Below are 21896 nucleotides of genomic sequence, written 5' to 3'. Positions count from 1 at the left end.
CAGTCTCTGCCCACTGTAATGTGTGTGCTTAACCAGGTGTGCCACCGCCTGGCCCCTCACTTTCATGTTTTATAAATGAAGACAGTAGCTACCTCAGAGGGCAGTGGAGACAGCATAATGGTTCTACAGAGCAACTCTTGTGCGTGAGGTTCCAAGATCTCAGATTCAGGCCCCCGCACCACCATAAACCAGAGCTGCGCAAATAAACACAGCGCCCCAGAGAGCTGTAAAAATTAAATGAGGTGTTTTTAAAGTGTTTGATGTGCCGGGGCACGGGAGTCATTCATTCCCGGCAGGCAGCTGACCAAGGGCTCTGACCTGCAGAGGCACTCAAAAGAGCTGTCATTTTCACTTGGCGGATGACAGCGCTATATAATTCTTGTCTATAAGGACACTTCTGAGGCGTCAGGCGGTAGCACAGCAAGTTAAGCACAGGTGGTAAAAGCAAGGACCGGCGTAAGGATCCCGGTTCGAGCCCCCGGCACCCCACCTGCAGGGGAGTCGCTTCACAGGCGGTGAAGCAGGTCTGCAGGTGTCTGTCTTTCTCTCCCCCTCTCTGTCTTCCCCTCCTCTCTCCACTTCTCTCCATCCTATCCTACAACAACGACATCAATAATAACTACAACGATAAAACCATAAGGGCAACGAAAGGGAATAAATAAATATTTTAATAAAGGACATATTTCTGTCATGTTTTCCTTGCCACCAGGGCTATTGCTAGGGCTTTTCGTGTCTGTACAATTCCACTGGTCCTGGTGGCTATTTTTCTCTTTCCTTTAGACAGAGGCTGAGAGACAGAGATAAAAAAGAAGCGAGACAGGGAGAGAAGGAGAGACACCGCAGTGCGGCTGTACTGCTCATAAAGCTCCCCTGCTGGTTTTCCCGAGTGGCGGCCCGAGGCTCGAACTGGAGTCTCAACCATGGGAACGTGTCCGCCTCCCCCTGTGAACCAGGCATGGGCCCCTGTCCTGCACTTGGTTGATTTTCTGGTCCGCTTCCGGTTTTTGTTCCAGTGGACACGGGGCAGCATGTATGGACGACCTTACTCCCCCACTCTCCTTTTTGATTCAGCTAATCAGAGAGAACTAGAAACAGAGATGGGACCCGGGGAGGACCGGAGCTCGGAAGCTCACTGTTTCTATGGCGGTTCCAAGGCCTGAACTTGGGTAGAACTCATGGCAATGCAGACACCCTCTGTAGTGAGCTGCTCCTCCCTGGTCCAGTGTGGCTGTGACCACATTCATACATTCACTTTAATGCTTCTGATCTATGAGTAAGAAGTCTAGAATATACAGGGTGGGGATAAATATCTTATCTATCTAATATGTATCTAATCTTCATTAGTGATTTAATAACATACTATTATATATCTGATTTTTATTAGTGACTTAATAATGATGAACAAGATTGTAGGATCACAGGGGTACAATTCCACACAGTTCCCACCCCCAGAGTTCCCTGTCCCATCCCCTCCATTGGAAGCTTCCCTATTCTTTATCCCTGTGGAAGGATGGACCAAAGATCTTTATGGGGAGCAGAAGGTGGGAGTTCTGGCTTCTGTCATTGCTTCTCCACTGGACATGGGTGTTGGCAGGTGGATCCACACCCCCAGCCTGTGTCTGTCTTTCCCTAGTGGGGCAGGGCTCTGGGGGGGGGAGGATCCAGGACACATGGGGTGGGCGTCTGCCCAGGGAGGTCAGGATGGTGTCATGGCAGCATCTGCAACTTGGTGACTGAAAGCAGTTCTATTTTATTAAAACGAACTAGTGGGTGCTTCACAGAGGAGCAGTATCTGGCATACGCATTACATCGCCATAAAACCTGTCTTTCTGTTTTCATCACCCATTTCTATTCTGGCATGATCCCAGGCAACAGTCCAGACAGGAGAACTTCCAGAAATAGTACTTGGTCACAGGCCTCTGAGGGGACTCCACGGGGGTGAATTCCAGAGCTCCTAGAAGCATCTGTCCATCGCTGCCACTGGGCTGGAGGCCAGAGGACACTCTACAGCAGGGAGAAAAATAACAGCCATGGGGGTCTCTGCCTGAGCCTCGGGCCACAAAGGACTTGTAAAATGTAAACGAAGATAATTCAAAATATGAGCTGGCCTAGGCCTACCACCATCTTGCATTTCTGTGTAAATACTCACCCTATGTACCGACTCTGATGGTTTACTCTTGTCACCACAGAATTTCTCTGAGTATGTGCTACTTACTTAAAGTGGAAATCTAGACAGAATAACAATAAATATTTTTCCTCCCTTTCTTTCTTTCTTTCTTTCTTTCCTTCCTTCCTCTCTCTTTCTTTCTTTCTCTCTTTTTCTCTCTTTATTTTTCTTCCAGCATTATTGCTGGGGCTTGGTGCAGGCACTACGAATCCACGGTTCCTTCCGGGTGGCCATTTCTTTTCTTTTTTTTGGACAGGACAGAGAAATTGAGAAGGGAGGGAGAGAAAGAGAGACACACCTCAGACCTCGGACACACCTAGTGAAGCAGTCTCCCCTGCAGGTGGGGAGCTTGAACCTGGATCCTTGCAAGGGTCTTTGTACTTTATACGATGTGTAACTGTGTGCTTAACCAGGTGCACCACTGCCCAGCCCCATGACATTTTGGTTTTGGGTTTTTTTTTAAATTTTATTTATTTGTTCCCTTTTGTTGCCCTTCTTGTTTTATTGTTGTAGTGATTATTGTTATTGATGTTGTTTTTTGAACTTTGAATTCTGCCCTTGGCTACCTTGGCGTGGCCAGACCAAATGATCGCGGCCAGAGTGTGGTGCAGTGGTTAGTGTGACAGTCAGACAGTCCCCTGGAAAGTCAAACCTAGGAGCTTCTTCTCATAGCACCTTGAGTGCTCATCTTCAAGTCGATGATTCTGTGCGGCTCTTCAATGATGCCATGAACATCCAGACCACCAGGCGGACGCTCCCCGCCCTGGTACTGGTCCTGCACAAGTTCAGAGAAAGGCAGGGTCCAGGCCCGCCGTGCCAAGCATCCTGCCGGCTGTCTCTGAAGAGCACCAGCCAACATCCTACCTGACGCCACCTCTCTTGCCAGTGTGTGAAGCGCCTGGGACTTCTGCCTGCACACACGCGCCTCTCCACGCACGGCTGCATCTGCCCGGGCTGCCCTTTGCGTCCTTCCGTGCCCAGGCCCTTCAACAGCCTGGCTGATGCCACCAGCTCCAGCCCCCGAGTCTCAAGCCTGCTGAAGCCTCCCTGTTGGCCCAGCTCAGTTCTCCTCTCAGTCACCAGCACACCTCTGTGTCATTTTGTGCACGGTCTGTTGACCACACAGAGCTCTATTCTTTTTTTTTTTTTTTTTCCTCCAGGGTGACTGCTGGGGCTCGGTGCCTGCTCTGTGAATCCACTGCTCCTGGAGGCTATTTGTTTCCTTTTGTTGCCCTTGTTGTTTATTGGTGTTGTGGTTACTATTATTGTTGTCGTTCACTGTTGGATAGGACAGAGAGAAATGGAGAGAGGAGGGGAAGACAGAGAGGGGAAGAGAAAGACAGACACCTGCAGACCTGTTTCACCGCCTGTGAAGCGACTCCCCTGCAGGTGGGGAGCCGCAGGCTCGCCGGGGATCCTTACGCCCAGTCCTTGCACATATGCTGAACCCACTGCGCTACCGCCCAGGTCCCAGAGCTCCATTCTTTACAGAGCTCCCTGCACCACCAGCACTGTGGTGAGAGCCCTAGGGTATGTTCCTGATCTTTTTTTTTTTTTTTTACAATTTTATTAGTGATTTAATATGACTTACAAGATTATTATGGTCCATACTCCCAGAGGGATGAAGAATAAGGAAGCTTCTGATGGAGGAGATGGCATACAGAACTGTAGCGGAGGGAGCTGTGTGTAACTATCCCTGGTATCCTACAATCTTGTAAATCATGATTAAGTCACAAATAAATTTTTTAGAAATAATAAAAGAACGGACCTTTATCACCTAGCCACCATCTTGTCTGAATGATCCGTGTGAGTTTGTGTGTTTTCAACTTTCCTAAGTATGCTATACCTGAAATGAAAAGAAAAGGAAGGAAGGAAGGAAGGAAGAGAGAGCGAGCGAGCGAGAGAGAGAGAGGATCCTTCTACAGGTATTCTACCTAAAGCCACATGCAGACTTAATGCAGCCCCCATCAGGGTCCCACCAGATATCGCAAAAAGATAGAAGTGGGAGTCGGGCGGTAGCGCAGCGGGTTAAGCGCAGGTGGCACAAAGCACAAGGACCGGCGTAAGGATCCCGGTTCGAGCCCCCGGCTCCCCACCCGCAGGGGAGTCGCTTCACAAGCAGGTGAAGCAGGTCTGCAGGTGTCTGTCTCTCTCTCCCCCTCTCTGTCTTCCCCTCCTCTCTCCATTTCTCTCTGTCCTATCCAACAACAATGACATCAATAACAACAGCAACAAAAACTACAACAACAATGAAAAACAACAAGAGCAACAAAACGGGGAAATAAATAAATAAATAAATAAATAAATTTTTTAAATTTTACATAATTAAAAAAAAAAGAATAGAAGTGTTCCTTCTTATCCTAGTCTCCTGCTCAAACAAGAGGTAGTGCTTCCAATTTCACTGAGCTCTTTGAGGAACTGTTTCCAATGACAACTGTGGGTGTTTGAAAAGCCACCATACATTTGGAGACCATCACAGGAGACGGGGGGGGGTGCATTTACTGGCAAGTAGCTGAGGTCAAGCTGCCCTGACCAGCTCCCCATGGAGTGTAAGGAAACACACTTGAGTTGCCTTTTGCAGCTGCCTGGCAGGGTGAAACACATAAGAAGCAATTCAACAGTTCAACAAGGCTCCCTTGGTGCTGAGCGCCCAGTCCGGCAGTTCTAAAGTCCTTTTCAAAACTGTTTTATGAGCTGTGTACAGAGGTCCATTTCATGGAGTCCTGGTCAGGGGAGGGCCTGCTGGAAACACAGGTCTCTCTGTGTGTTTCTGAGGTGTGAGAGGAATAACAGAGTCCTGTTTATTTGCTCCTTTTTTTTTTCATGGTACTATACAATCCTATTTGTGTTCCCTTCCAATACACTCACTGTAATGTCTATTTCCAAGTCAGTTTCCAGAATTTCTTCTAAACATAGCATGGAATTCCCAGTGCCAGTAAATGCTGAAAGACTCTGTTTGAATCTGAAATGCATTGCAAGCACAGCCCCACCCACCGAGAACGAACCTCTTCTTGGCTATCTGTGTTAGCCTTTCTTATTTGATTATGATGCTGCGGGGGCTTGAACCTGGGAGCCTCAGGCTCAAAGGTCTCTTTGCATGACCGTTATGCTGTCTCTGCCACCCAGATATCAATTTTCAGTCACACACGTGTGGAGAGACACTGCACTGCAGAGCTTGTTTCAAGTTGGCGTCACTATCAGTCAGCGTCTGCATGGACCACATGAAGCTGGCCAGGAGGGCTCAGCTGGACCCTGCTCTGAGCATCTGGCTCCGTTTACCCAGATCCTGCTCTAGCCTCCCTGCCCCTTCTTTCTCCACAGCTACTGATTTGGCCCTGTGGTCTAGATGCCGTCTTTCTCTTTAACAGATACAGGGAGTCGGGCGGCAGCGCAGCGGGTTACGTGCAGGTGACACCAAGCACAAGGACCGGCGTCAGGATCCAGGTTCGAGCCCCACCCCTCACTACCTGCAGGGGAGTCGCTTCACAGGTGGTGAAGCAGGTCTGCAGGTGTCTGTCTTTGTCTCCCCCTCTCTGTCTTCCCCTCCTCTCTCCATGTCTTTCTGTCCTATCCAACAACAACGACATCAATAACAACAACAACAATAAGAAAACAGCAAGGACAACCAAAGGGAATAAATAAGTAAATAACAGATAGACAGAGGAAGCAGAGAGCGTACATGAGGAAAGACCACAGCACAGAAGCTCCCTCTTTGCCTTGGGGGCTGAGCCCAAACCCAGTCTGTGCATGTGGTAAAGCACAGCCCTGCCCAAGAGAGCCATCTCTCCCACCCTAATCGAAACACTTGTGGGTTTGTTTGTTTGGTTGGTTGGTTGATTTTTACTTGATTTGTTCATTTTGTTTATTTAGGTTTTATGTGTGAGTGAAATCATGCACTGTCTTCCTCTCTCTTTAAATATTTTATTCACTTATGTATCCCACTTTAGCTTTTTAAAAATCTATTCATTCATTTATTTGCTGCATAGAAACAGAAATCTAGACAGGGGGAGAGAAGGAGACACCTGCAGCCCTGCTTCACCACTTGCAAAGCTTTCCTCCTACAGTTGGGGACTGGGGGCTTGAACCCAGGTCCTTTTGCACCTTGGAACACAGCTGACCAAGCAGGTGCACCACCACCTGACCCCAGTGTCTTCCTCTTTCTAGCATTTCACTTAGCGTAAATCCCACTGGGTCACCGAGGCTGCTCCCAACAGCAAGGCTTCAGTTTGTAACAGCAGAGTAGTGTTCCATGACTGTCGGGTTAGTGTCGCCAGAGAGAGAGGAGACCAGGAACTTGTGGCTGAGCGGGAACGAAAAAAATGCAATGCTGCCTTTATTGATCTGCATTTATATCTTCTGAAGCGGAAGTGGCAGGTCGGAAAAGGATAGGGATTGGGGAAAAGAAAAGATCATGAAAGTAGCAAGCTTCCATCTAACCAGTGGGGATTAAACCAATACCCTGCAGGCAGGGCAGGTCTCCAGCTGTTGCAAAGGTTCTAACCAGTGGGATTAAACCAATGCTGTGCAGGCAGGGCGGGTCTCAGGCAAAACAATGATTATGTAACTAGACCACAGCGTCAAGCAATGCAGGGGACCTGGAGTAATGACCAACACATGATGCATACATTCAAACGCCACCTCTTCATTCAGTCATGCACTGATGTCACTTTAGTTATTCCCAGGTCTCTAGGCCAGGCGGTGATGCACCTGGTTACGCACACATTACAGCGCACAAGGACTCGGGTTCAAGCCCCTGGCTCCCACCTGCAGGGGGAAAGCTTCACGAGTGGTGAAGCCGGGCTGCAAGCGTCTCTCCATCTCTCTCTCCCTCCTCTCAATTTCTTCCTGTCTCTATCCAATTATAAATAAATGAAATTAAAAGGTTGTTTCCCAATCTCAACTATTTTAAATAACATCTGAACATGTGGTACAGCTATACTTTTGAATTAGTATCTTCATATATTTTGAATAAGTATCCAGACGGAGAGAGAATGGGACAGGGGTATTTCTGTTTTATTACTGATTTCCAGTTTGTTTGTTTTCTTCTTGTTTTTCTTTTTGCCTCCAGGATTATTGCTGGGGCTCAGTGCCTGCACTATATGTGTTTCTTGTAGGCAGATAACATCTGCCTGATGCTGAATCGCCAATTGACCAATAAGAATGTGTTTGGCAAAGGACAGCCCCTCAACATTAAGTTGGAAGACTCAAAGAGCAGGACCAACAGCTTGAAAGCTGGCAGGAGCTGCTTGTTGCTGGCTTTGAAAGTGACTGGGATCCATGTGGATTCAGTCGGCTAGGAAGGATCGTCAGTTTCCCCAATGAATGGGTACTCACGAGATGCACCATGGGAAGGTCGATCCAATGCATCCCACATATAGCACTCGATGAAGCTGCTCAATTCACCATCAGTGGATTCGATTTAATATGCTATAATCTCCATCCTAAACATGGCCGAGCCATCTACGCCAAATCGTATCTTGCGGACGTTTACCATACGGCCTCTTCAACCTTCTACGACTCCATTACTATTGGAACGATTCAGCTTGTAAACGTATATAAGCCTCCCAGTGCCTCATGGGATAACGAGGTCCTGCCTAGCCCGAATCACCCAGCCGTTTACGTTGAAGACTTTAATAGTCATCACCAAGACTGGGGATATTCCTCCACTCGTGCTGACGGCTCTATCTTAGCCGACTGGGCTTCAGTGAATGACCTCTCCCTATTATACGATCCCAAACAGCCAGGCTCTTTTCACAGTGCTAGATGGAATAAAGACTCATCGCCCGACCTGTGCTGGATTAGCACAGTCAATGGCCAAGCCTTTCCCGCTACGAGACAAGTTCTCAAGATCTTCCCGCACAGTCATCACCACCCAGCTATCATCCACATTGGTCTCCAGCTCCCACTGATTCTGTGCTCGGAGAAACTAAGATGGAACTTTCCGAAAGCAAACTGGCATCTGTTCAGTGATCTTACCAACAAATCTATTCCTGCAATTCCAATTAACTCTATCCCCCCTGAAGATTCCTACAGGCGCTTCCGCCAAGCCATCTTCAAAGCAGCTTCCCAAGCCATTCCTTGTGGGAGACGTGCTAACTATATGCCTTGTCTTGATGCTGAATGCGAGCAACTACTAAAGCAGCATGATGAGTCGGGCGACCCAGATGTGGCTGACCATCTCATTGCCTCCCTGGATGCAGCACGCCAAGCCCGCTGGCAACAACTCACGGAAAGTCTGAACTTCACCCACTCAAGTAGGAAGGCCTGGAAGCTTCTTCACAGACTGGGTGCCGGTAGCCAACCCCCTCCCATCTCCCATCCTCCCGTATCTCCAAACTCAGTGGCCAGTCACCTAACTCAAGTTGGACGTGCTAAGATCGACCCAGTCTGGAAAAGAGAAATTTCCCATGAGTGGTCATCCCACTTCCGGTTATCTTGTCCATCTCCAAAACTCTCTCCCTTTACACTGTCTGAACTGGAAGACGCTTTGAAGAGGGTTAAACCGGGAACAGCTGCTGGCTATGATAACATCACCCCAGAACTCATTCTTAACCTGGGCCCCGTGGCAAAGAAGTGGCTCGCTTCATTCCTGTCCCACATCTTGGAATCTGAGTCTATGCCCAAAGTTTGGCATCGTGCGAAGATTATAGCGGTTTTGAAACCAAAGAAAGACCCAACACTGGCCGCCAGCTATAGACCAATTTCTCTCCTCTCCGTGTGCTACAAACTCCTTGAGAGGCTGCTTCTGTCACGTATTTCTCATCTTACAGAGAAATTCCTATCACCCGCCCAGGCTGGTTTCCGCCCAGGAAGATCTACCTGCGAACAAGCCCTGGCCCTCTCAACTTACATTGAAAATGGATTCCAGAAGAATTTAAAGACGGGTGCTGTCTTTGTTGATCTCACAGCAGCCTATGACACGGTCTGGCATCGTGGTCTCCTAGTCAAGATCTCAAGATGCCTGCCTCCATGGGTGGCCAACACTATATCGTCTCTTCTCCAAAACAGAAGATTCCGGGTACATCTGGGTGACAAGTCTAGCAGATGGAGACTTGTTTCAAGTGGCCTCCCCCAGGGCTCTGTTCTGGCTCCTACGCTATTTAATATTTACATCAATGACCTCCCAGAAACTTCTTCAAGGAAGTTCATCTACGCCGATGACATCTGCTGTGCAACTCAGGCATCCAAGTTCGACATCCTCGAGGAAACACTCACGAAAGACATGTTTCTGATATCTGATTTCTGTAAAAAATGGCGACTAATCCCTAGCACTGCAGAAACGGTATCATCTGTTTTCCATCTACACCATGCCTCGGCCTCGCGTGAGCTTAATGTGCAGCTTGGTGATACGAGAATCCGGCATGAAGCCCAGCCAGTCTATCTTGGCGTTACTCTCGATCGCACTCTGTCACTTCACAAACATCTCATAAAAACTGCAGCAAAGGTGGGCACGAGGAATCACATCATTGCAAGACTGGCCAGCTCCTCATGGGGCGTGAGCGCTTCCACACTACGATCATCATCTCTGGCATTATGCTATTCCACTGCAGAATACTGTGCCCCAGTATGGTTCCGTAGCCCCCATGCCCACTTGGTCGATTCCAAATTATATTCCTCCATGAGGATAATTTCTGGAACCATCCGTTCCACCCCGGTTCCATGGCTGCCAGTTCTTAGCAACATCGCCCCGCCAGATATTCGTCGGGATGCGGCATCATCTAAGTTCATTTCCCATGTCTAGGCTCGACCGGACCTGCCAATATACGCGGATATCTTCGCCCACCCTGTCCAACGCTTGACGTCTCGTCACCCAATCTGGTCCCCTACGCCTACACTGAACTTCTCTGTTCCAGTCTCTTGGAAACAGAGTTGGCAGTCAGCTGAGGTCAAGAACAAACACCTCATCACAGACCCCTGCGAGCGTCAACCCGGCTTTGACCTAGCACTTTATGATCGGGCCCTCCTCAACCACTATCAAACAGGCCATGGCCGGTGCGCCGCTATGTTCCATCGCTGGGGAGCCAGAGACGACCTGAACTGCCCCTGCGGCTCCAGACAGACTATGACCCACATAGTCCACGACTGCCACCTCTCCAGATTCAAAGGAGGTCTCGAAACTTTACATCAGGCTCAACCTGATGCTGTTGACTGGCTACGGAAGAAGGGCAAACGCTAGAAGAAGAAGAAGAAGAAGTGCCTGCACTAGGAATCCACTGCTCCTGGAGGTCATTTTGTTGCCTTTGTTGTTGCCATTATTATTATTGTTTCCATTGTTGTTGTTGGATAGGACAGAAAGAAATGGAGAGAGGAGGTGAAGACAGGGGGAGAAAAAGACAGACACCTGCAGACCTGCTTCACCACCTGTGAAGTGACTCCCCTGCAGGTGGGGCGTTGGGGGCTCGAACTGGGATCCTTATGCTGGTTCTTGTGCTTTGTGCCACATGCGCTTAACCCACTGTGCTACTGCGCTGGATAGCATGTGTCTCTCTTTCTCGCTCCCTTTCTATCTCCCCCCACCTCTCAATTTCTCTCTGTTCTATTCAATTAAAAAAAAGGAAATGGCATGCCACTGGTTGCTTCTGTTGTGATATCTCCTCTATCATTTACAAATCTATTTATTTGAGTCTTCTCCCTTTTTTTTTTTTTTTTTTTTTTTTAGTGACTCTGGCTAAGGATTTGTCGATTTTGTTTGATTTTTCAAAGACCGACATTTGGCAGAGGTTACATAGGCTCCTGTGCTGAATATGGGCTCCAGATTAAACTGATGGGGTTTACAGTTAACAATATTTATACACTTTTCCCATATTTGGGAGCTACTCTATTCCCTGATCCAGCTTTCTAGCCCTTTTTCCAACTATGATACCATCTCCCCAGAAAATAACTTGGGCTCCACCTGCATATCAGATGTCAGGCTCAGGTAAGAACTAGTAAAGTCATGGGCCCCTAGGAATATACCTATAATAGACCTACTAGCTTTTTCCAAAGTGGAGACCTCAAATCTTCATCTGCAATAATCTTCCCTTTAGGTTCATGATTAGTCAACAGTTTGTTTGGCTTTATATGTTAACTCTTTTTCAGTCACCAGGTTCCAGATGATGATGCCAACCAGACTTCCCTGGGCAGACGACCCCACAATGTGTCCTGGGGCCCCACTTCCCCAGAGCCCTGCCCCACTAAGGAAAGAGAGAGACAGGCTGGGAGTGTGGATTGACCTTTCAACGCCCATGTTCAGCAGGGAAGCAATTACAGAAGCCAAACCTTCCACCTTCTGCACCCCATAATGACCCTGGGTCCATACTCCCAGAAGGATAAAGAATAGGAAAGCTGGTGGTCGGTGGTAGCACAGAAGGTTAAGCGCACATGGCGCAAAGTGAAAGGATTCCAGTTTGAGCCCCCAGCTCTCCACCTGCAGGGGACTCGATTCACAGGCAGTGAAGCAGGTCTGCAGGTGTCTCTTTCTTTCCTCTCTCTGTCTTCCCCTCCTCTCTCCATTTCTCTCTGTCATATCCAACAATGATGACATCAACGACAACAACAATAACTACAACAATAAGAAACAACAAGGGCAACAAAAGGAAAAATAAATAATAAAAAAATTAAGACTAGGCAAGCTAGGGGAGGGGAGGGGATATGGAATTTTGATGGTGGGAATTGTGTGGAGTTGTACCCCTCTTATCCTATGATCTTGTTAGTGTTTCCATTTAATAAATAAAGATCATTTAAAAAATAAAAAATAAGGGAGCCAGGCGGTGGCACAGTGGGTTGAGCACACATGGCGTGAAGCTCAAGGACCAGCGTAGGAATCCCAGTTCGAGCCCCCGGCTCCCCACCTGCAGGGGAGTCGCTTCACAGGTGGTGAAGCAGGTCTGCAGGTGTCTGTCTTTCTCTCCCCCTCTGTCTTCCTTTCCTCTCTCCATTTCTCTGTCCTATCCAACAACAACAACAATAATAATTGTTGGTATGCTTCTGGTTCTGCTTCTGGGATCTCTTCTGTTACATTGCTTGATGTTGTGGTCTACTTACATGGTCATTCTGTTACATTGGATTGGTCTCGCTCCCCCCACCTCCGGGAGATCTGGTTTAGCCCTTGGTAGTTTCACGCTTCTTCCTTCTCCCCACCACCTACCCTAGGTACTTCCTGAGTTCCTGCCGGTGCCGCCAGAGGAAAAAAAAGCAGGACAGAACTTGTGGTGATTAGATTAGATTAGTTTTTTGAATAATTGTCTCATGAATAAAGAAATACAGCTTCTCCGCTCAGCCGTGTGTCCCTGTTCTCTGTCTCTCTGCCCACAAAGCTAGCCCGGCATACTGGTGCCCTGAACTCTGACAACATATGGCGCCCAATGTGGGGAGACTGGCAGAGCTTAACCTATGAGATGAGTCCCTCCAGGTAAGTCTCTCTCTCTCTACAGAGGGGTTGAGCACAGGGGGGACACATAATCTCACAAGGTTGGCGGCCATGTAAATCTTCCCTCCCCCACAAAAACATCCTACATCATCTCACCTGAGCATGGCATTCCTTAAAAACATTTAAGTCTGCTCCACTCTAAATTTCCTATACTGTGGCCATTAGATATAAGGAAAGGGGGAGATGCTGGGAAATTGTGCAGATGCAGTCACATCTGCCATGTTGCCCCCTCAGGCTATTGCTAGTTCCCACGAGAGTTGGGACATTCTCGGAGCGCCTGCTCCGCCATGTTGTGCCCTCAGGGCATTGTCTATTTCCCCCAATATTTGGAGTGCTTTGGTCACTCCTCCCCCTTCCCATTCCCACGAGAGTTATTATCCTACCCTAGAGTGCTATGGTTACTCCTCCCCCTTCCCATTCCCACGAGAGTTATTATCCTACCCTGGAGTGCTATGGCTACTCCTTCCCCTTCCCATTCTCGCGAGAGCTACTCCCATAAAAGCCCTTCTTCTTCCACACCTCTCTCTCTTGCCAGCTCTTCACTTCAGTGATTAGACTCAGGGAAGGTTGCTGCGCAAGGCGGCCGTTTTTGCTACTTCCACATGGCCCAAACTGCTTCTCTCTCACCCAACTCTGAGGTGCCAGCACAAATAAAGGATTGTGTTCCCTTTCTTCTCCAAACCTCCTTTTTCTGTGTCCTGCCGCAATATTTCACTCCCTGGCAATCCTTCCGTGGACACTTGCTTTGAACTGGCACTTCTATCAGACTTACTGGTACACAACTCTACAGTGGCTTCCCTTTACGCTGCTGGGTTTCTTAAAGACTGACTGAAGCCAGCTGTCTTGGGACTCTATAGGCCATACCCTCCCTCCATGCTAGGTAATGCCTACAGAGGTAGGAAACGCCCGTCGAGGCAAGAAAAGCCCACAGAGGCAGGAAAGGTCCTTTAGCTTTATAAAGCCTTGTCCACAGAGGCAAGAAACACCCCCCTCAGGCCTTCCCTTGGCAGCACACTCGTTCTAGTTGCTCGCTTACTTATTCCTCCATGTTTGTGCCAGTTTCTTTTTTGAAAATGCCTGTACGATATCGGTTTCTGTTCACCCCACACTCCTGATACTATGGTCAATTAGTTAAAAAGAAAAGGGGGAATTGTTGGTATGCTTCTGGTTCTGCTTCTGGGATCTCTTCTGTTACACTGCTTGATGTTGTGGTCTATTTACATGGTCATTCTGTTACATTGGATTGGTCTCACTCCCCCTGCCTCCGGGAGATTTGGTTTAGCCCTTGCTAGTTTCACGCTTCTTCCTTCTCCCCACCGCCTACCCTAGGTACTTCCTGAGTTCCTGCCACTGCCGCTGGAGAAAAAAGATGCAGGACAGAACTTGTGGTGATTAGATTAGATTAGTTTTTTGAATTGTTGGCTCGTAAATAAAGAAATACAGCTTCTCCGCTCAGCCGTGTGTCCCTGGTCTCTGTCTTTCTGCCAGCGAAGCTAGCCCGGCATACTGGTGCCCCGAACTCTGACAACAAATAATAAATACAACAATAAAAAACAAGGGCAACAAAAGGGAAAATAAATAAACAAATATAAAAAAATTTAAAAAATAAAAAAGGGGGAAATGACCTCCAGGAGCAGTGGATATGTAGTGTCGGCATAAGTCCTAGCAATAATCCCAGAGTCAGGGAAGGAAGGAAGGAAGGAAGGAAGGAAGGAAAGAAGGAGGGAGAGAGGGAGGGAGGGAAGGAAAGAAAAGGTAAAAAGGAGGGAACCACATAAGGGAAGGAGGGAGCCACGTGAGCCAAGGTGTACAGATTCTACTCATCAGCAGAGAGCATGACCACAGCACGAGATGCAATGGTCTAGGTCACTTGGGAGACATAAGGCTCAAAATCTAGATAATTTTTAAGGGACTTAAATGCCTCCAGAAAGTATCAGTCAGGAGGGCAGTGAGAGCCATCAAAGTCTAGGCAGGTTTCAGTGTGGATTATATGAGTGAGTGACTCTGGACACAGACGACAGAGTAAGGGGCGAGCCTCAGGGATATTTTGGAGATGACTCATTATTATACATTATTATAACCATCATTCTCCTCCTCCTCTTCCTTCTCTTCCTCCTCTTTCTCCTCCTTTTCTTCACCTCCTCCTCCTCCCCTTCTACTTCTTCTCCTCCTCTTCCTTTTCCTCCTCATTATTTCTCTCCCTAAGATCTGTTTTACTTTATAGCATCTTTCTCATTAACAAGTGGAGATTTTACACCCTCATCTTTCTTTCTTTTGTTGTTGTTGTTTTTCTTTCTTTTAAAAATGTTATTAGTGATTTACTATTGATTTGCAAAATGACAAGGTAACAGGGATACAATTCCACACTTTTCCTGCCCCCAAAGTTCTGTGCCCCAGTTCCTCCACAGGGAGCCGGGGAGCAAGGTTGTACACACGGGCTGACCGTTATTTCTACAACCATCTGTTCCTGTTTGTCTGTAGTCACACGTTTTCCCCCCTGCTGTCCCATCTTCTCTTCCTTCCCAGGTCACACATGCACTTATTACTACATCCAAATGTCCCTCCCCAAAGTTTTTTGTTTGTTTGTTTGGCCAGAGTCCTGCTCAGCTCTGGTTATGGTTATGGATAGAACCTGGGACCTTGGGGCCTCAGACACAAGTGTCTCTTGGCATAACCATTACGCCTTTCCCCTCCCATCCACACTGCTCTTCCTCTCTTGGAAGGCAGGCTTTCTGTCATAGTGAAATTATTTTCTCCCCTTCTCACTAAGATGACAATCCCTATAATCACAATGCATGTAGTTTCTTGTATGCAGCTGTCTTGAGGCCTTTGTGTGTGTGTGTGTGTGTGTGTGTGTGTGTGTGTGTGTGTGTTTCCCCCTTCAGGTTAGGGTTAAGTATGTGCTATAAAACACTTAGTGTTTGGCTTAACATGAAATGTGAGCTCTTGTTTTAAAGTGTGAATCCTTTGATCTGGCAGTTCCATGGAAGGAAATTTGTCCTGAGGAAATCAGCACTAGGATTTTTTTCTGTGAAAACATTCATCTCTGTGTTGGCTATAATAGTACACTGACTAGAAGCAGTCTGAGCATCCAGGAAGAGGTGAGATCAACAAGTTAGGGATTTATTAAATGTTTTGGAGATTACCTACTGACATAGTTAAACAGTATAACATGGAGATGAGTTTCAGAAGATCCCAAAGTAGTGTGATGCCAGTTTTGTCGGGAAAAAAAAAATCTATGAATCACAAAATTCCAGGAGAAATATTTGAAGGGTTTTGATGAAAATGACAACTGGGTAGCTTAGGTTGCTGAATAGTTTGCATTCGTTTTATTTATTTTATTCCTCTGTATAGCTTCTACTGTGAGCGCATGTACTCTTTGGTTCTAAGGAGCATTTGAAAATTGCTTTCATGATAAAGTGGTATATTCAACATGCTTAGTCAGTGTCTCTGCAGTAAAATCAGCCTTGCCTCTGCATGTGATGAGAGAAATAGTTCCTGTAAGATCTAAGACACTTAACAGCTCTGAGAGAACTCACCACAAAGCCCCTGCCCCTGCCCCTCCCCTTTATTTTCTTTTTGCCTCCAGGGTTATCACTGAGGCTTGGCACCTGCACTATGAATCCACTGCTCCTGGAGGCCACTTTTTCCATTTTACTAGATAGGACAGAGAGAAATTGACAGAGGGGGAGGGAGAAGATAGATAGGGAGAGAGAGGGGGGAAAAGTGGGCATAGAGGTGTTTAAGATGATCCACACCGGCCTCTACAGGACCTTGCCCTCAATGTAGAATAACAGTGGTAAACATTGTCTTCCTCTCTGCAGGGAGGCTGGGCAGCCTGCTCTGCCCCTCGAGGAAGACGGGTCCTGACATGAGAGCAGCCTAGAAGGTTCCAGCTGTGACCAGGGACTGTGAGCTCAGACTGACAGGGACTCGGAGGCCACACAGGCTCCTGTCCTGAATATAAATAGGCCCTGGGTCAGATCGATGGGTTTACAGTTAATGGAATATATATATTTTTTCCCATATTTGGGACCTTCTCTCTGCCCTGGTCCAGCTTTCTAGTCCTATCCTCAACTCTGACACCATCTTCTCAGACAGTACTCCTAGTCCACTGCTTGTTAGCTGTTGAGCTCAGGCAAAAATCAGTAAAGTCATGGGCCCCTTGGAATATACGTAAAATAGACTTCCTAGCTTCTTCCCACATGAAGACCCCAAATCTCATCTGCTATACTTTTAGCTTTAGGTTCCTGATCATTAAACAATTTATCCTGCTTTATATCTTAATGCTTTCCAGCCACCAAGCTGCAGATGCTACCATGGTGCCAATCTGACTTCCCTGAGCAGACACCCTCACCCATGTGTCCTGGAACCTCCCCTCCCTAGAGCCCTGCCCCACTAGGGACAGACAGACACAGGCTGGGGGTGTGGATCCGCCTGCCAACACCCATGTCCAGTGGAGAAGCAATGACAGAAGCCAGAACTCCCACCTTCTGCTCCCCATAAAGATCTTTGGTCCAGACTCCCAGAGGGATAAAGAACAGGGAAGCTTCCAATGGAGGGGATGGGACATGGAACTCTGCTGGTGGGAATTGTATGTTAACTGTACCCCTCTTATACCACAATGTTGTTAATCATTATTAAATCACTAATAAAATTATTTTTTAAAAAAAGATTATCCATACTTATTTGTGGAGTTGTATATATGACTTTAAGGGTTTGATCCAGAAAGTAAAACCATTATTCCTAGGGGAAGGTATGAGAGTAGTGACAGAAGAAAGTTAATAAAGAATTACAGAATCAGGGCCAGGTGGTGACACACCTGGTTGAGTGCACATGTTACAATGCAAAAGGACCCAAGTTCAAGCCCCTGGTTCTCACCTGCAGGGGGAAAGCTTTATGAGTGGTGAAGCAGGGCTGCGGGTGTCTTTCTCTCTCTGCCTCTCTCCCTCTCCATCTCCCCCTTCCCTCTCGATTTCTGGCTATCTCTATCCAAATAAATAAATAGATATAATTTTTTAAAAATATTTTTAAAAAAGAATTATAGAATGTGGTAGAATCACCTTCAACATTGCCCACATCTAACTATACACCAGAACTGCACTTGGTCTTGTAGCTGAAGGGTCTCCAAGACTACAGTTGACCAGACAGATGGGAATTGCCTTCATGGGAGAAGCTGCTGTTTTAATGTAAACTGATAGATATGACCCCTCTGCAGCTCACCTGAATATCCCTGAGGATCAAAGTGCTTCAAAAAACAAAATGCTGGGGGTCAGGCGGTGGATTAAGCACACGTGGCGCAAAGCACAAGGACCGGCGTAAGGATCCCGGTTCGAGCCCCAGGCTCCCCACCTGCAGGGGAGTCACTTCACAGGTGGTGAAGCAGGTCTGCAGGTGTCTGTCTTTCTCTCCCCCTCTCTGTCTTCCCCTCCTCTCTCCATTTCTCTCTGTCCTATCCAACAACGATGACATCAAGAACAACAACAATAATAACTACAACAATAAAAAACAAGGGCAAAAAAAGGGAATAAAAAAATTTTAAAAAAAATCATGCTGCGAGTCGGGCGGTAGCACAGCGGGTTAAGTGCAGGTGGCACAAAGCACAGGACCGGCCTAAGAATCCCGGTTCGAGCCCCCCGGCTCCCCACCTGCAGGGGAGTCACTTTACAGGTGGTGAAGCAGGTCTGCAGGTGTCTGTCTTTCTCTCTCCCTCTCTCTGTCTTCCCCTCCTCTCTCCATTTCTCTCTGTCCTATCTAACAACGACAACATCAATAACTACAACAATAAAAAAACCAACAAGGGCAACAAAAGGGAAAATAAATTAAAAAATGATAATAATAACATGCTGGGGTCAGATGGTGTTGCACCTGGTAGAGTGCACATGTTACGCTGCACAAGGACCTTGGTTCAAGCCCCAGGTCCCTGTCTGAAGGGGGGAAATTGTGAGTGTCCCTTTTCTGTCTTCCTTCCTACTTTCTCTCCCCTGTCAACTTATGTCTTTATCCAATCAATTAACCTGTTAATTAACTGTTGTTAAAAAGAACAGTTTCTCTGCCCTAAAAAAAAAAAAAATGACATGTCAAAATTCAAAAGCCAATAAAGAAGTGGCAGGACCAGAACTGAGTCCCACACTGTCTAGCGGGCCACTGCTCTTCACGGTACCTTCCTTTACAATCCGATTATTTACATAGCGGGGGGGTGAGGCATGATGGTAGCTCTGGGACCAACCAAGGGACTTTACCAGCAATGAATGTATCCGAGGTTTCCTGGAACTTTCAAAACTAGTTAGCCGTGTGCCAATGGTGGGAGTCTGACCCTCTCTTTGGGCTGTGGAAGACTGAACTATCTACCGTGAACTGCCTACTTCATTAATTTTGCTATCTGTTCACCCTGATGCTCTGTGACTGAACCTCGTTCTGATAATGCTATCTAATGTCTTGAAGGTTAAATCTGGGTCACTGGATAAGATATGTTTGTCACCCTGAAGAAGGATTTCTCCCCAGTGGACTCTGAACTCTTATTTTGAGTCACTACTGAAACTGTGTACACTTCAAAATCAGTATTTTGATAATGCAGGTAAGTGCTAATTGATTCACAAATGTAACTTCAGGGTCGGTTAGTGTGCGAGTTGCAACAGGGTGAACAGTGAGAGAGATGAAGCACAGCGCTACAATGTCCCCCACAGAGGAAACAGAAGCAGTGGCAGAGGGCTCTGAGTACTTGGTGGCGGCCATGGTGTGGTAACACACATCTCAAGAGGTGTGAAGCGGGAGTCCTAAAGCGGACACAGTGTTGTAAGCCATCATTGTTCCAGTAAAAATAACTAAACAGACAAGACCAGAAGATGGGAGAGAGAAAGGGAGAGAGAGAGAGCAAAGATGTTTTTCCAGGTACACAGATCTAATAATCACATGAGAAGATACTCAGCATAATTAACTGCTAAGGAGAGTGTGAATCCACCCGTCAATGCCCATGTTCAATGGGGATACAATTACAGAAGCTAGACCTTCTGCTCCCCGTAATGACCCTGGGTCCATGCTCCCAGAGGGATAAAGAATAGGAAAGCTATCAGGGGAGGGGATGGGATACGGAGTTCTGGTAGTGGGAACTGTATGGAGTTGTACCCCTCTTATCCTATGGTTTTGTCGGTGTTTCCTTTTTATAAATCAAAATTTTAAAAAAAAATTAAGCACCAAGGAAATGCAAAGCAAAAACATTGTGAGATACACTTCACATCCACAGCGATGGTCGTAATAGAAACGTAATAGAAACGGTGGTGGACAATAGCAGGCGTTGAGGAGGGCTGGGAGGAATTCTAACACTAACACATTGCCGGAGGAAATGTAAAACAGGCAGCCTCTTCCTGCAAGTCTGGGCAGGAGCTCACTGAACCGAGTTAGCTTATGACTCAGCACTTTTACTCCTGGCTTCTTGCCCAAGAGAAACAGAAACAACTGTCTACACAGTTTTGCTTTTGTAAAATTCAAAGCAACATTATTTACAAAGGCCAAGAAGTAGCAACACGAATGAATGAGTAAAGAGAGGATCCAATAGCGGACAGAGAAAATGAGGTGTATCTCTATGATGGAGTATGTGAAACCCAAAAAGGAACGGAGCCCTGAGAAACTGTACCCAGGTTTCCACCGCTGCACTGTGAGCAACTATACTCCCAGGGAGGTGATTCAGAAAAACAAAGAAATAAAGCGCTGCTGTATGTGCCGCAGCTTAGGGAAGTCCTGAAACATGCTAGTGAAGTGAAAATCAAGGCTGGGCACCAGGCAAAGACGGAGACAGGCTGGGGGTGTGGAGCCACCTGCCAACACCCACGTCTAGCGGAGAAGGAGAAGCAGTTACAGAAGCCAGAGCTCCCACTTTCTGCTCCCCATAAAGAATTTGGGTCCATCCTCCCACAGGGATAAAGAATAGGGAAGCTTGGGGGCTGGGCGGTAGCACAGCAGGTTAAGCGCACGCACATGGCACAAAGCGCAAGGACCAGCAGAAGGATCCCACTTCTATTCCCTGGCTCCCCACCTGCAGGGGAGTCGATCCACAATCGGTGAAGCAGGTCTGCAGGTGTCTGTCTTTCTCTCCCTCTCTCTGTCTTCCCCTCCTCCCTCCATTTCTCTCTGTCCTATCCAACAACAATGACATCAATAACAACAACAATAATAACTACAACAATAAGGTCAACAAAAGGGGAGAAAAGCCTCCAGGAGCAGTGAATTTGTAGTGCAGGCACTGAGCATCAGCAGTAACCTTGAAGATAAAAAATAATAATTAAAAAAAAAGAATAGGGAAGGCAGGATGGAACACGGGACTCTGGTGGTGGGAACTGTGTGGGATTGTCCCCCTCTGATCCCACAGTCTTGTTAACCATTATTAAATCACTAATAAATTTAAAAAAAAAAAAAAGACAAATGAGGGTTGGGGAGACAGTATAATGGTTCTGCAAAAAATTTTCATACCTGAGCCTCCGAGGTCCCAGGTTCAATCCCTAGCATCACCACTAGCCATAGATGAGCAGTGTTCTGGTGTTTCTCTCTGTATCTCTTATTAAAATAAAATTAAAATTAAAAAAAAGAAATGAAAGAATTTAAATGCAAATGACCACATTTACTACTCAGTGTGTATGAAGTATCTGGAGTGGACAAGTTTATGGAGACAGAAAGTAAATTAGTGAGTCCCCAGAGGAGCGGTTAGAGGATGGGAGAATTGTGAAGTGATGCAGAGACGTTTAGGGTTGTTTTTATTTCTTTATCAATATTGTTATTTACTTATTATTGGATAAAGACAGAGAGAAATTGAGAAGGGAAGGGAGACATATAGAGCGAGAGAGACACAGAGATACCTACAGCCCTGCTTCACCACTCAGGAAGCTTTCCCCCTGTAGGTGGGGAGCAGAGGCTCGAACCTGGGTCCTTGCGCACTGTGACCTGTGTGCGCTTAACCAAATGCACCACCACCTGGCCCCAAGGGTTGTTTCTTAGGATAATGAGTTTTCTGATTTTTGTGATGATGACGGGTCACAATTCTGGGAATATGCTGGGGCCCACTGACTTGTATCCTTTGAATGGGTGGGCTTATTAGATCTCAGTAAAGCTGAGCTAAAGTAGATTCTTCTTAAACTTTGCTTCTGCCTCACAGCTCAATCGAGACCACATTGCAAACCTCCTCCCTCGGCGAGATTACATCCGACAGGCTCAGCAAGTATTCACCTCATATACTACCCCACCCTGTGTAAGCCGGGGAAGTTCCAGCAATGTTCAGTCACTTTTCATTAAGGAGTGATATTACTGTAGTTAAAAGGCACGACACCTGCC

General features: G+C 47.0%; 1 protein-coding gene across 3 annotated transcripts in view; it reads left to right on the top strand.

Annotated features, from left to right (window-relative positions):
- The window catches only part of MINPP1 (multiple inositol-polyphosphate phosphatase 1), an 88183-nt gene extending 69054 nt beyond the window's left edge, over positions 1 to 19129 (top strand). The window contains exon 5 of one of the 3 annotated variants that reach the window (XM_060187545.1): positions 19020 to 19129. In XM_060187545.1, coding sequence (XP_060043528.1) covers positions 19020 to 19089 — 70 coding nt within the window. In that variant the 3' untranslated portion in view covers positions 19090 to 19129. Of the gene's footprint in view, positions 1 to 12298; positions 12425 to 13904; positions 13987 to 19019 lie in introns of those variants that run through there. The other 2 variants (XM_060187645.1, XM_060187589.1) reach the window with 2 other exon arrangements.
- The last annotated feature ends 2767 nt before the right edge of the window (positions 19130 to 21896 follow it).

Source organism: Erinaceus europaeus, chromosome 1 (genome assembly GCF_950295315.1).
Source record: "Erinaceus europaeus chromosome 1, mEriEur2.1, whole genome shotgun sequence".
Taxonomy (NCBI): domain Eukaryota; kingdom Metazoa; phylum Chordata; class Mammalia; order Eulipotyphla; family Erinaceidae; genus Erinaceus; species Erinaceus europaeus.
This window is presented reverse-complemented; position numbering and strand designations above follow the sequence as displayed.